At 39.6% G+C, this 14663-nt stretch overlaps 1 protein-coding gene across 2 annotated transcripts in view; it reads left to right on the forward strand.

Annotated features, from left to right (window-relative positions):
- The window catches only part of PRDM5 (PR/SET domain 5), a 58156-nt gene that overhangs the window by 13636 nt on the left and 29857 nt on the right, over positions 1-14663 (forward strand). For both annotated transcript variants that reach the window (XM_062494003.1, XM_062494004.1), the window contains exons 4-9: positions 3318-3501; positions 4247-4421; positions 5497-5628; positions 7378-7447; positions 10494-10578; positions 11820-11977. In XM_062494003.1, the coding sequence (XP_062349987.1) occupies positions 3318-3501; positions 4247-4421; positions 5497-5628; positions 7378-7447; positions 10494-10578; positions 11820-11977 (804 nt within the window). The remainder of the gene's footprint in view (positions 1-3317; positions 3502-4246; positions 4422-5496; positions 5629-7377; positions 7448-10493; positions 10579-11819; positions 11978-14663) is intronic.

The raw sequence follows: 14663 nt of genomic DNA on the forward strand, positions 1-14663 counted from the left end.
GCTCACAAGAGAGAGAGAGAGAGAGAAAGCAGTGTGAATAATTAATGTTCATTATTATCTTTCCAATAAATGACCTGATCCTCTGAATAGAAGTTTTACTGGAATATCCAGTGCATACCAGTGAGTTTCTTTATAAGGGAAATGATAGAAACAAACAAAAATTTGCTAGGTTATCTCATAGGGTGTTTTAGGACCTCAAAGCCTACCCTAATACAGGATATTCAGATGGAAAAATATTTTAGCCTTCATTGGGAGCTATTACTGAAAACTACAGCATGGAGAAATGTCAGAATTGCTGTAGTAGTTTAGCCTTGTGTTCTGTTTAGTCTCACATTTGTGTCTCAGAGGTTTTCTGCCTTGCCACGCAATACAACACCATGGGAATAGATCAGGAGAGGGAGCTGAGGCTTCTGGATCTTGTGTGTGGTTCAGGGGCTGTATTTTGGATGAGGTATAATGTGAATTCTGGGCTGTGTGGAGGGTGTGTTTGAAATCATCCCCATGCATTTCCTGGATTACAGTTTCTGCCCTCAGACATTGCTCGTATTGGTTTTACCTCTACCAAACTTGACATCCTGGAGCTGCAGGGAAGGACTGGGAAAGGCATTGTGCTTGTTTGGAGAGGTAGCCAGGGAGAACTGGCAGAACAGGTAGGCTGAAGAGCTGGTTGGCTGCCAGGGAATCAGCTACAGAGGGAAGTCAGGTAACAATCAGTGGGCACAGAGGCGAAGTGGGTAAGGATTAGGAAGGCTGGATTGGAGCCAGCCTGAGGGATGGAAAAGCCCTACACTTCTTCAGGTAACACAAGACTGTGCTGCTTCCTCCTCCTGTGTTTTAAATTTTCAGGAGTGATAACATAAGTGTTTTATGCTTTTGGATGAAAGTGTGGTGGGCTGTCAGTGATCCCATGTTCCCTCGTACAAAGCAGTTATGAAGGTGTGTAACTGTATGGAAAAGCCAAGAGTCTGCATGGAAGAAATACCTGCAGTGGACCTTAAAGGAGGTAGCAAAGGCTGTTGAAACTGGAAAACTCTATTTGCTGATCAGGTCTGTGTGGCTTAGAGTGTAGAAGATGACAGTGAAGGCAGAGGTGAGAAAAACATAATTGAATAATAAACCAGGAATAACATGAAGGGAGGTCGTGGTACCACCACGATGAGCAAGCACTTGGAGTTTTCTCCCAAGGACCGTTGTGGTCTGCTGCAGATGAGTGTTGGGAAAACAGCCAGCATGGTCAAAGCTCATGAGCAGGTGGAATGACTGCAGATATATTCTTAGAAACAGGAGGGTTATTAAAATAATTTAAAAGACTTTTTACTGTGTTTACTATGTCTGCATGCATGTAGGTTAATGTAATTCATGCAGGTGCTGCTGGTGGAGGGAGAGATGTAAATTCTTTTGTGGTTTCTGGAGAGCTTCCGTTGCTTTGGCTCAAAATGCTGCCTTGAGGAGCTACTACAGCAAGTGGGTATACCTTGATTAATTAGTGCTCTGAATACCTGGCTATTAGCATTTGTTTGGATGGAAAAGCCAAACAAATTAACCTTGGAGGAGAAGTGAGTTTAGATTGGGTTGGCACCAAAGCTAATTTCTTTCCAATGCAGATGTAACCCAGAGCACTCAAACATTCACAGCTCCTAGTACTTGGGGCTTTATTTTTGCCTGGGATACATCTTTTTTGCTTTGAATTTTCAAAATTTTGAAATCCTTAATTTTTAAATTGTTTTAATTTTTATTTTTGGTAATCCAGTCATAGAGATTGGCTTCCCTTCATGAGGTTGTCTCGCTTTTAGAATAAGGTTGTCCTAAACAGTGATATATTGGAGATTTACCCCAATGGTTTTATCCTCTCTGTGTGGAGACTTGAGTGTAGAAAGACCTTTTACTTTTCCTCATGTCAAGAGGATTTGTTTTGACTTTAGACTGTACTAAATCAAAGGTTTCTGTAACTTGACAGAGACATATGGAACCCAACAACTTGTAGATGTGTACAGAGGTTAGGTTGGTGTGCTGATAGAGATCTGGACTGCAGAATAGATCTTGAGGAAAAAAAAATAATAATTTTTTGTTTTCCAATGCTGCTGTTGAGATAAGGACAGAAAAGTGGTGTATCCTTGAAAGTAGCAGCTCTATCAAGTCTACTGAATTAATTAGGTTTCAATCCTGTGTGACAGTATCTTGTGTAAAATATAACAGACCTTCTGCAGCTCAAGTAATGCTACATCCCTGTTAACAGTTTAAATTAATCTTGGTGTATTACAAAAATTAAAAATCATTATCTTGTCCTTACTCAAGGAAGCTTGTTACAAAATATATGTCTAGATGCAGGGGCAAAGAAGCTTCAGTTAACTTTTCTTGGTGTTAATCAGATAAGCTTTAAGATTTATGATAGAACTTGGGAGTCTTCATTGCATAAAGATGAGTCTCCTTCAGTGCTTTGGGCGGTACCTAAAGCAGTTGGCTCAAATATAGAAAGCAAAAAGTTATCTCTATCTTACAGAATATCAGTTTAGGGGACAGATGTACAGATTGCTCCCCACACCCCATAGTAGCCTCGGTAACTTCAATTAAGTGTTGTCCAAGCCCAGAGTTGTTAGTTTATGCAGCTATTTGGAGGCTTGTCCAGGCGTTATCAAGAAGCTTTTGGAGCCTATTGTTACATAGTTTGTGTGCAGAATGGGGGCTGGATCCTTTGGCCTTTTGTGGATCTACACTAATTTAAACCAGCAGGGTTTAAATTTTTAAACCAGGTTTTAAACCAGGGGTTTAAAGTGCATTTTCCAGATGTGCCAGCTAATTTGATAGTGAAGATAACTGACCGGGGTGAAAGCTTGTTGAAGAAGGCTGGGAATCTTAGAAAGAAAAAAATAACACAATGTAAACATGCTGCTAAAAGCTGTGTTAGGATCCCTGCAGTCAGCTGGGGAGGCAGATAAAGCTGCATTGGTTATCAAATGGCTGTTGTTCGAATCTTCAAAAATTTCATTTTCAAACCCTGAAGTTCTTGTCAAGTAGAATGTGGCAGGAGAGGACTTTAATGCCAACTCCACATCGGTCTAAGCTACAGGGAATAGTGGAAAAGCCTCACAGGTGAGGCAGGAGAATATTCTCAAAATAACAGAATACTAATGCACCCTATCCATGCAGCCACACTGGGAAGGAAGTCTTAGCAAGGCTGTTGTAGCATCGTCCTCCCTGAGGAATGGAGCCAACCCTTCCATGCTTGAGGGATAATGTCAGTTTAGGGTCTCATACTTGTCTAGATTTTTGTTTTTCTGACATAATTATGTATTGCCTCTACTTCCTGTTTGCAACAGGAAGGGGAAAATATTTTCTATCTGGCTGTGGAAGATATTGAAACAGACACAGAACTTCTGATTGGGTACTTGGACAGTGACATGGAAGAAGAGGAGGAGGAGGAGGAAGAAGTAACTGTTATCCAGGAAGATGAAGACAGTGGCAGCAATAAAGAGCTGCAACCAGCTGGTGAAAAAATTGCAGGTGAGCAAGATGTAAAATATAGGATAACTTGAGAGCTTAGAAGTGGTAATGAAGAAAGAGAACACTAACTGTGTAGGACTGGGGAACTGGAAGGTCCCTGGGGTTTAATCTGAGTTCTTGCATTATTTTCATCTCTTTATTTGGGTTTGAGTTGGGCTTCTTTGCCTTATAAGGAGCAGCCAGTCTTGTGAATTACTGAGTGAATGAGTGAGCCTGGATTTCTTAACTGGTAACCATTAAGTTTTGAACTAAAGACAGAGTTTGTTTCACCTGAAACACAGGCTTATGAATACTGAACTATTGCTCTAAGAGGGGTAGTTTCCTTCTTACTTAGGTGGGAGAGAAATAAACCTTCCCATAAAGCTATTGGGCCAATCCTAAGGTGAGAAGATGTCTAGGAAAAGGAAGGTGAGCTGAGCTGTCTGGGGAGTTCTCAGCATCTTTATCAAAGATGAAGATGAATATAGGAATGCCTGATTGCATTGAGGTTTTAATTGAGTGTAATGACTACTTTGGCCCAATGGTCTTAAGTCACACCCATCTTAATAGTTTCCATCCATTTTCAGTAATGCTGATGGTAATCCATTTAAGATAGGCTGTCTATAATCCCTTCAGAAACATTGTTTTTTTTGTGAGTTTCATACCACCATTTCGCATAATCTGTTTCTGGCAGAGAGTCTCTCTTAATGTAACCAAAAAACCTGGGACCTACTCCTTTACGTTGCTTTTGCTTCCTATCATGCAGATCCCCTCACCTGTAAACAGGACCATGCATGCCCAAACTGTGAATCCAGTTTTGCCAGCCAGGAGATCTTGGCTGAGCATCTGCAGACTTTGCACCAAAAACCCAGTGAGGAAAAGGAATTCAAGTGCCGAAATTGTGGAAAGAAATTCCCTGTTAAACAAGCTCTACAAAGACAGTGAGTAGAAACAGGGGTGTTTGTTCATTTAAATCAGTTTCATTCAATCCTTTATTTCTCTTGACCTAATCACAAGCTAAGCTTTAATTTCTATGCATTTCTATTTATACCCTTACCCATTACTTTAATCTTTTAATGTCTTAATTTCTAATATTTGTTGTGGAATTCAATGGAAATTGCAAAAATATTGACAATTTTTAGTGTGTTAAAGTCATACACTGGAGACCAGACCACAGCAGCAGCTTAGTGCAGTGTTACTGGTCTCCATCAGTGGAATATTGAATAGTTTAGGAGGTGTAGTTTTCAAGCTGTGGGTGCTGGTACAGACTTAAAGCAAGATTTAGGAAAAAAAAAAAAAATAAGGAAAACCAGTGCTGCATGTTGGCTTAATTAAATATTTGGGTGATGGAAAAACAAAATAGAAACGTGAAAGATGTGAGATTTAAGAACACGTCTTTATTGTCCTTGAGAGTGTAAATATGCAGTTTTGTCACTAAAGTTGTGCATCTTAGAATTATGCTTCTGCACAGAAACATAACTAGTTTTGTTGTTTATATATGCATTTTCTTGCAATTAGATATATTCATTATGCATTTAATTACAGATCCTTGGCCTACTTTTTGTAATGCTATATGTAGTTTATAGCTACTGCAAGCCTGTGTAAGTTGTAGAATATTGCCCTTACTTTGTTTTTTTCCTTGATTTATCTCTTAGTGTCCTTCAGTGCACAGAGAATATCAGCCCAGGAGACTCCTCAAGAAGTTTCCAGTGCTCTGTTTGCAACACTGCCTTCAGCTCAGAATCGAGGTTTTGTGTCCGAGTTACAGGACTGCTGTCATGTCCTGGCTGGCCTCCCTTTGCATGTTAGCTTTCCAAAAGCTTGGTAGTGTTTGGGAATCCTAACAGGGCAAGGACTCAAATGCTTTCATTCCTCTCTGCTGTAAGTAATGCATGAGGTGGCCTTGGAACTCTGCAGTGCAGCATGTGTTCAGCTCTGAGTACTTGCTACAGCTCTGGTTCCAGGAGACTCTGCCTGATGTGGGGATCTTTTTCCTCTCTTTGTTATCCCATGTAGTTATGAGCAGCACAAGGAGGCATGCAGAGGGGATGCCAGGTTCATATGCAAGGCAGATAGCTGTGGGAAGAGGTTCAAGAGCAAGGATGCCCTGAAAAAACACAAAGAAAATGTTCACAGTGGTAAGAAAGAGTTTAATGTTTCTTCAGAAGAAAACCCCTCTGACATGTTCCTAGCCTTAAATTTGCAAATCGGAGTAAACGTTGTCTTTGGTTACTTTTTTAATGGTTCATTTGTATCAAATAGAAAATTAAGAAGTAACTTAATTGCAAGAGTTACTATTCTTCCCCCCCCAGGGGGAAATTACTGTAGGCCACATGAATCATTAGTCTGCTGCAGAAAATGTAATAGGAATCTTGAGAAGTTTAAACTAGGCAAAGAGTAGATGAAGCAAAATGTTTCAGTAGTGAGGGAAATCAACCACTGGCACAAACTGTTACAGGAAATGGTGACTTCTTGATTTTTTGGTACTTTCAAGACACAATAGGATGTCTTTTCTTTGCCTAATCAAACAATTAAGCTTGATGAGGGTTGCATAAAATCCTGTAGCATGTGTTGTGCAGGAAGCCAGACCCAGACCATCCCCTGGTCCTCTTAGGCCCTAGTGTTTTGCTATCTGTGTGCTGTGAATAGTTTTCACTCAGAATTCACTCTCTTCTCATGAAAGGGCAAATTACTGCTCTCAGGTTCACAACACAGATCTCAGTTCTGGCATTCTGCATGCTCTGTATCCCCTCTCCATGTCAAAGGAATATCATTATGTGTGGGGACAGCAGAATTCCAGAGTACACAGAAAGCAGTTGATGGTAACAGTGCTTTTTAAGATTTTCAGTCTCTTTTTGCTGCCAAACTCTTGCAGTGTAGAGAAACCTTTCTGTAATAATTCTTACAAAGGATGATCTCCTTTTCTTGATATCAGTAATAATTTTTTTCGTCCATGAGTACTGCTGTGTTTAGGCTCAGCTTACATCAGTTATGTAGTGGTTTGTTAATTCTACATTGAAGGACTGAGTGTATTCCTCTATTATGTGTCAATTTGTGTATATGAATACTTGTCATAAGTTTTATGATTTTTTACTTTTGAAATGTTTCTGCTGTTCAATGTAGTATGGATGTGTTTTGCCTAAGATAGGAGTTATCTTGCATGGGCATCTTAAATTATAAACAAGCAGTTAGGTTTGTGGTGGCTTTGTCTTGTAATAAAATAGCTTTGTGGGGTACTAAAATGGATCTCTAAAGGTAAGTAATAGATAAACTCAATGAAGTGGTCTGTGGTCTCTCTTTTTAAAGCAGCTGTGAAAAGGGAAGGAAAATGTCTGGTAGCTGACTTACAGCTTGTTTTTTAATTTGCATTTTAGACTAGGTTTGAATTAATGATCTGGTGCTAATACAATTTCCCCTTTTTGTTCAGTGAAAGACCATTAATGATATTTTATATAGTAGGATACTTAGTGCTTTCTAAAGAAACAAAAATGGGGAATGGTTTTAAGTTTGAGATCTTTTTTTGTCACTGCTGCGCTAACTCTTCTATTGATTTCTGGATGAAATGAACTGTTCAGTTGCCAAGTGAGCTGTTCTCAGTTGTGAATTGTGCTCTCCATGTGGGATTGGTGGCCTATGATAACATCTATTTGAAAGGTTTTTTTCTTTATTGCCTTGGTTTTCTTAATTTACATTCCACCAGTGACTGGTTTGTTGGACACCCACAGAGAACTCCTGATAGAGAGCACTTTGAAGATGGGATACAAATGTAAAAATCTTATGTCAGTCAAATGATCTGTGAAAAGTCTCGGGCTCAGTGGAAATATTTAGGTTCTTTCTTAGCACTTCCTCTTTAAGATGTTGGTGGTATTTTGTTTCTGTTTCAGGAAATTCAGCTAGGAAGAAGCTGATGTGTTCAGTGTGCAATAAGAAATGTTCCTCAGCAGCAAATCTCCAGGAGCATCGAAAGGTCAGTGAGATGAAGGCTGGCTCACAGCAGGCACTGACTTCTCTGAGATGTGAGGCTGTGCTGCTCACGTCACTTGAAAGCTGCTGTAATGTAATGCAAGAACTTTGGGTGATCTTTCATGGTTACAAAGCCAACCTGGTTTAGTGTGGGTATTTATTTTTGTAGTCACACATGCTCAAGCCAAGTATCTCCCTGAAGTTTTCATGCATCTCTAACCAAATGCTAATATGTTTGTGTACTCCAGCATTAAGTCAGAGCTGCCTGCTGTTCTTCAGCATGCTTAAACTGTGTTATGTAATCATAGCTTACATACAGACCATAAGATCCGTTCGTGAGCCTTCAGTTTTTGTACAAAACACAGTTTTTCAATTTTCTTACTGCTTTTTGAAATACCACTTAGGGGAGTTACTTCTACTGTAGTTATGCAGTAATAAAAAAATTCTTCCTCAAACCTGAATTTTTACTGTCTTTTTACTGTCTGTTTATGCACAGTCTTTTATAACCAGAACAGGAGGGGTTAACAGTTGGAAAAGCATCTATTGGAAATAAGGGTGTTCATGTAGAAATACAGATGGACCATGAATATGAGATTCTGAATCCATTATACCCAAAGGAAGTCCCTGCAAGATTAATTTGATAAATCACTAAAACCCAGGAGAATCTGTTTTTGCAAAAAGCTGCATTGTACTGTTTATCAGATTAACTGTAAGTCTTTAATAATGTCCTGGTTATAACCTGAATCCATTGAGGATAAAAATGATATCAATTAAAGTATGTTGTTGCAAAGGAAATGGTGGGGCCCCTCCTTTTTAATTTGTTTTTCTCCTTGCTTGTGTTAGTATGCCCTGCACTTCTTGTCTAATAGGGCTATATTTTTTTATCATGGTGTGCCTTGCCACATGTTGTTGCAAGTTTTACACATTGGCACGGGGTTTTGCAAATATCCTGGTTAGTGCATCCATTTCATTAAATGTTTGTTCTGTTTCAGCAGTTGTAATTCTGGGCAGACATTGTGACACACAAGTTTCTCAAATACGTGTGGTCATGTCAGCTGAGCACTTGCCTTAACAATCACCATGAAGATTTTGTACATAAAACTTTCTTTGCTCTTCTTGATTGGCTTTTCTCTTAAAATATCAAGAAAATGGGTATTCCAGATTCACACAGTTATATCAGATAGTGAAGGAGATGGCACATAGTAGTACTCACACTGTTTGTTTGCTTGAATCCATTTCCTTTTGTAGCAAGTGGGGCAGGATCATCAGCATTGCCAAAAACATTTGTACAAGCAATTAAACCAGTAAGAAAATAATAGTTAAAACTAGGAGAAAAAGACAGATTATTTTTCCATTTTCCCACCCATTTCAATGTAAAGAAATTAAAGTAGAGAATAAAAAGTTAAAATATAACAGAAAACAAGCCCAAACAACAGAAAAAGTCTGACAGACACAGAGAATAGAGGTAAAGAGGGGACTGACCCATGTTTACTTTCTGAAGACATGTTCATTCACATCTGTAGCTTTCATGTCAGATTGAAACTCATTTTTAGCTTCGTGTGTCTTGTGCACTGCTTGTGCCTTAACTGTCTAACTGTACTTTGATAGTGAGCTCTGAAGTTTGAGTAAAATGCAAAGATCAATCACTCAACAATGATAATAATGAGGAAAGCAAGGGGACTGTTAATCTTCACTGATGCAGATTCCTTCTAAATGATTCCTTTCAGTATAAGGATGTCATGTTTTGGATTTGAATTGTTCACAGGAACTCAAATTTCAAAGTGAGCAAGTAGGTGTGAGCAGCACAGGCTGCCAGGCCCCTCCACTGCTGCTCCACTGTTCTGTAGTGGAAAGGAAAGAAACATTGAACCAAAGCCCAGGGTTGCTGGTTTCTTTTTCCAGTCAGAGCTGATAGTGGTGCACTTCCAGTGTTTGTAGGTGGGCTGGTGGAGTCTCTCTCTTCCTGGCTGCACAGCTGTGGGCTGAGCTTCTGACTCTTACTGTGAGCACGTGTTTTCATGGTAAAGCAGCTCATTCTTCTTTTAGGAAAGATGATTAAGGACACCTTTGGGTATAGGGCAGTCAGGCTTTTTTGACTTGGGAAATGCAGGTTTTGTTTGTCACTGGTAGGACTGGTTTGTGCTGGTGCCTTTCTGGATTTCTCAGCAGATTTCTTACAGGTACCTGTACAATTCCATTCAGCTGTAGTGCTGTCTCCCAAGGGACCAAACTGAGGTAGATCCTACTTTGGTCAGACTTTGAGAGTGTGTATGAAGAGCCCTTGAGTCTTTCTGAATTTTTTAAACTTTGTAAATCTGGGCTTCATGCAAAATTAGCGTGAGTAGAGTCACACTTAAAAATCCTCTCTGCTTCCCAACCCCCTTTTTTTTTTTTTTTTAACCTGCCAGTTCCAAGCATCTCTTTTGGGTTAATTTCTCACCCTTTTGTTTAACTCTGAACAGTGTTTTGTTCTACTGGGCAATCCTTATTTTTTTATTTACCAGAAGTTGCTCTCAACTGCCTCTTGTTTTTCCAGCATTTAGTCCCAAATATTGTAACATGCTGCGATGTTGAAAATACTGCATTTGTAGTTTGAGACAAAGGTTTTAAGAGAAACAATCCTGTGAGAGTGTGATAGTACTTGTTTTTTTAAAATTCTGACAGAAGTGAAGAAGTGGTTTCTGTGTTATTTCTACATGTGTCTTGACTAGAAGAAAATGTCCTGACAAGGTAGTCTGCTTTTAGCTTTTTAATGCTTTCCTAAAAATGATATTTTAAATGCATCTGGTAGTTAGAAACACAGGTTATACAAACTTGCAATATAGTTGTAATGATGTTTTGTTTTTTTTGTTGGCAGTTAGGAATTTTTTCTTTTTGGGAGATGATGTTTTGCATCAAGGGACAAGCAAGGGGGAAATCACAGAATATTCTTGAGTATTAGTATAGCTACTGGCTAATAAGTAGCTACATTCTGTTAGAGAATTTCTGTCTATGCAAGAGGTATGGTCTTGTTTTAGACACACACTTAATGATCATAAAACATTTTGCAGGTCCATGAGACCTTTGAGTGTCAGGAATGTGACAAGAAATTCATTTCGGCGAACCAGCTGAAACGCCACATGATAACTCATTCAGGTAATGTGCAGAAATGACACAGAGCTGTCTGTATGTGTGTGGATATGGATTTCATGTATGTGGAGTTTTACCTGAATTAGTTTCTTATGGAAGGCTCAATGAAATCTGTGTTGTCCTGAGCTGGGCAAGTCCATCTCAGGTTCCAAGGAAACTGTCCAAGCCAGCCTTTCCAAGGCTTCCAAAATTCCAAGTGAAGTGGTGTAATCTTCTTCCTCCTGCTGTTTTGTCGTGCTACCTGGGGTAGTTGAGGTCACTGAGCTGGGGTGGGGCAAATGGTTGCTGCATGGCTTAGAGAAGAGGTGAAGAACCAGTGACTGAGGTTTTATGCAGGGGAGAAGAAGCTGGGAGCTGGGTGTGCTGTCAGTGTCTGTGCTACACATTGTGTTTTCCTGTTTATCTGTGCATGTGTTAGTGGGCTCATGGAGGAGAGCAGCTCATGGGCCACCCCATCCACAGACCACCCACAAAGGTTCCCTTGTGCCAGCACAGGCCACTGGGAACAGGGAGCGTCCCATCTGTAGGTTTGGCAGCATGGCAGGAGTTGGCTCTGCTAGGATTTCTGGTCACTGCAAATCCAGTATTTTCTGTGTCCCACACCAGTGATTAGAAACATCAAGCAACACAATGGAAGCACAAACATTTTTCTGTCAAATGCATTAGCATTTAAACAAATGCAGGTTTTTACAGCTGCACAGGCTTAGAGTTTTCTTGGTATCAGTCCACAGCAAAAGCTCATTTCTTGTAACATAATCTGTATCTCAGAGGCTCTTGGCTTTCTTTTGACACTTTTGGATGAGCATTAGTGCAGTTAAGTTGCGGTCACCAGCTGAAGCATAAAGGCTTTTTGCATAGGAACTTTTGGGTTTGGAAGCTAATATGTATATTGTTAATTAAGTTTTAAAACATTTAAACTGTCATGCCCTCTTTCACATTTGTAATCTGGAAACACAGTTTTCCTCTTTGAAGTCATTCTCTTTTGATTTAAGCTAATTAATCAGGGTTTAGTTTTAGCAATGAGTATTGCAAAGAATGTGCCAATTTCTTGAGATGCGCCATGGCTCATCTTTTGTGAAGTGACTTAACTGTCTAACATAAAGGGCATTAGGTGTCTTTCTAATTGGTTTAATCTTAATTGGGTTGACTTAATTGCAGAAATCTCTCTGAGGAGATGACTGTCTCTGCCTTTCATCTTCTCCCCCTGTATAAACAGGAGATTAAATGTCCCCACTCATTTTCTGCAGAAAAACGCCCCTACACCTGCGAGGTTTGCAATAAGTCCTTCAAACGACTTGATCAAGTGACTGCACACAAAATAATACACAGTGAAGATAAACCTTATAAATGCAAGCTTTGTGGAAAGGGATTTGCCCACAGAAATGTTTACAAGAATCACAAGAAGGTAAAGCACTCTGCTGTTGTTGTTTACAGGTCTGCCAGCCTCAGATTTGCAGATTTTTTTTTTTCTTTTAAGTGGTTCATCGTTAAGCTCTGCCATGCTTATAAACATGGGATTAAAGTATTGGAGAATGTAGTTTTAGTGTTCTTTGTTATATCCAAAATCTCAAAAGGCTGAATCAATTCTAGTAAACAAAAAAGTTAAATAAGCCAGAAGTAAAGCACAGTTGCTTGGTTAAAAGCATCAAAAAATCCCATTTTGACTTTTTGGTTTTGTTTTTATTTTTTTGCTTTGTTTTGCTTGTGTTTTTGTGGGTTTTTTTATAAGTACTAGATTACCAAGTTATTGTTACTGATTTAAAGATGTCTTCAAACACCTTTTTTTTTTTAATAGTGTAATTGAATAAAACTACGTGTAGTCCTCTTGCAGTCATTGTTGGACTTAGCAGCAGATGCTTTCAAGCTGCACTAAATTTGAACTTGGTGCAGTGTTCACATATTAAAGCAACATCAGAAGAAGCCTTACCTGAAAAATAGACTCACAAAGGGATGTTCTGCCTGTGTTGATTGAAGCTCTAATCTGCTTGGCCTAATTTCTGTAATGCCTGTCATTAGTTTTAACCTGGGCTCACATTTCTAATGGCAAGGCTCTATCCAAGACTGCTGTTTCAGAATTACAAGACTATTAAAAAAAAAAACAAACAAAAAAAACCAACCCTGATATAGCCATACCTCCAAGTCTTTCACAGTGTGGCTCATGTTATATTCCATCTGGGAATTTGGCACAGGATCTTTGCACCATCTCTTGCACTTGCAGCCATAAATCATGTAAGAGCAATAATAATGCCTCTCACAGGATGAAATGGTGATGACTGTCTAAAACAAGAAAGCATGCAGCAGCCTGCTGAAGGACAAGATTAGCTCCCATACATTATATTTTACGTTCTGGACTTCAGGAAAACGGGACAGAACCTTGCAGATTGGATATATTCTGAGAAAAATGTATAAAATATTATCTAGAAAGATAGCTCTATACTTTAAATTAGTACTTTTTATGTGTTTCCTGATGTTAGCTTGCCATTGATGACTGGTAGGGAGTTTGGGTTGAAAATGGACTTAAGGATTAAGTATGAAGGAGTAAACACTTTGACCCAATTCTGTGTTTAAAGCAGCAGCACCACCAGCATAAGCAAGGATTAGAGGCTCCACTTAATGGGAAAAATATTGGAATTTAGACAGCTTTAGTGGGCACCCAATTTTGATGGAATTCCTTAAAGCATGTTGGAATGCTGGTTTCCTGGACCTGTTTGCACCTAGTACTGGCTGTAAATCAACTCTGCTCTATATTGAGAGAAACTTGTTCTTGTGTTTGCATAAAGATTACCCAAACAGCTGTGACTGTTCACCCATCCACAGGTAGGTCTCTAAATTCACTTGCTGAGTGAGGAGATGAACAGGAGAGACAGGAGGCTGGCATGGATGGCCTGAGTTGCTTTTCTAGACACACCTCTCTCCACTGAGGAAACAGGAGGAGAGGTGGCAGACAGCAGAGCAGAGTCTGGATGTGTGTGCACAAAACCCAGTTGTACCATACAACTCAAGGATGTGGTGGTTTGGGAGGCCAAAATGGTTTTGAGTGCCATGATTTTGGGAAGGCTATGCCTAGGGAAAGAGGGCAGTGGTTCCTCTTCCTTGTTCGCAGGAATGCTGATCCAGGGACAGTGTAAATGTAAAATTTTATTGTGTATTATACTTGTATGTATTTCTTCAGCTTGGGTTTTTAATGATTTTTCGATGTGTGTTTCCTGTAAGATGTCTTCCTAGGTTTATTTTCTTTTGGAGGAAGAGAATTGAACTCTAAATAATTTCAGGTTGCTTTTCTAAGTTTCAGGATTAGGTTACTGGGCTAGTAGCAGTGAGCATAGATACCTGCAGTAGGAATGATGGGTATAGGAGTTAAAAACACTTGAATCAACAGCATTTAACAGAAAACATACCTTTGAGTTTGGTAGCAACCTGCTTAAAAAACCTTTGGATTTTACAGCAGACTTACGTCGTTTTTGTATATAAGAGAGTACAAATACATTCTGTGCCTTTCAATTCTTGAGTTCTGTTTTAGATGGAAACTCAGTGCTGTTGTTTCTGTAATTCCTTTGGGGGGTGGGTTTTAACCTGACTTTGTGTTAGAAGTCTCAGAATAAAAACCCCTCCTCTACAACATGTGTTTTAAACATCTTTCAGATGTAGGTGTCTGTTGGGTCATTTCAAAAGTGCAGAAGGAGATTAGTTCCTCACATTTCACAGGATTTCACTTGGGAGATGCAGTGGAGTTGCCAAGAGCCTATCTGCTCTGTTCAGTGGAGCACAGGGATATGAGCCCTAAGTTAGCACTCCTTTTGCTCTTAGAGCTGCACATCTGAGGCAGGAGCTGTGGCACCTCTGTGATCTTCTGCTCCTGCAGACAGGTGCTGCACTGCTCTGCGTGGGTGAATGTGCAAGCTGGCTTTGCCCCTTGCTTGGAGATGCCAAGGTTGGGAAGTGTTCTGGGGTATGGAACCAGCTCAGATGTCCTCTGTGAGAGCTCAGGCTGTGACTTAAATGATCATATGAATACAATTCCTTTTCTGTGCAAAGGCAAGAGAGCAGTATCTGAAGTGAAGAGGTAAAAAGGAATTGTGCCACAGATAAAA

Source organism: Cinclus cinclus, chromosome 5 (genome assembly GCF_963662255.1).
Source record: "Cinclus cinclus chromosome 5, bCinCin1.1, whole genome shotgun sequence".
Classification (NCBI taxonomy): Eukaryota; Metazoa; Chordata; class Aves; order Passeriformes; family Cinclidae; genus Cinclus; species Cinclus cinclus.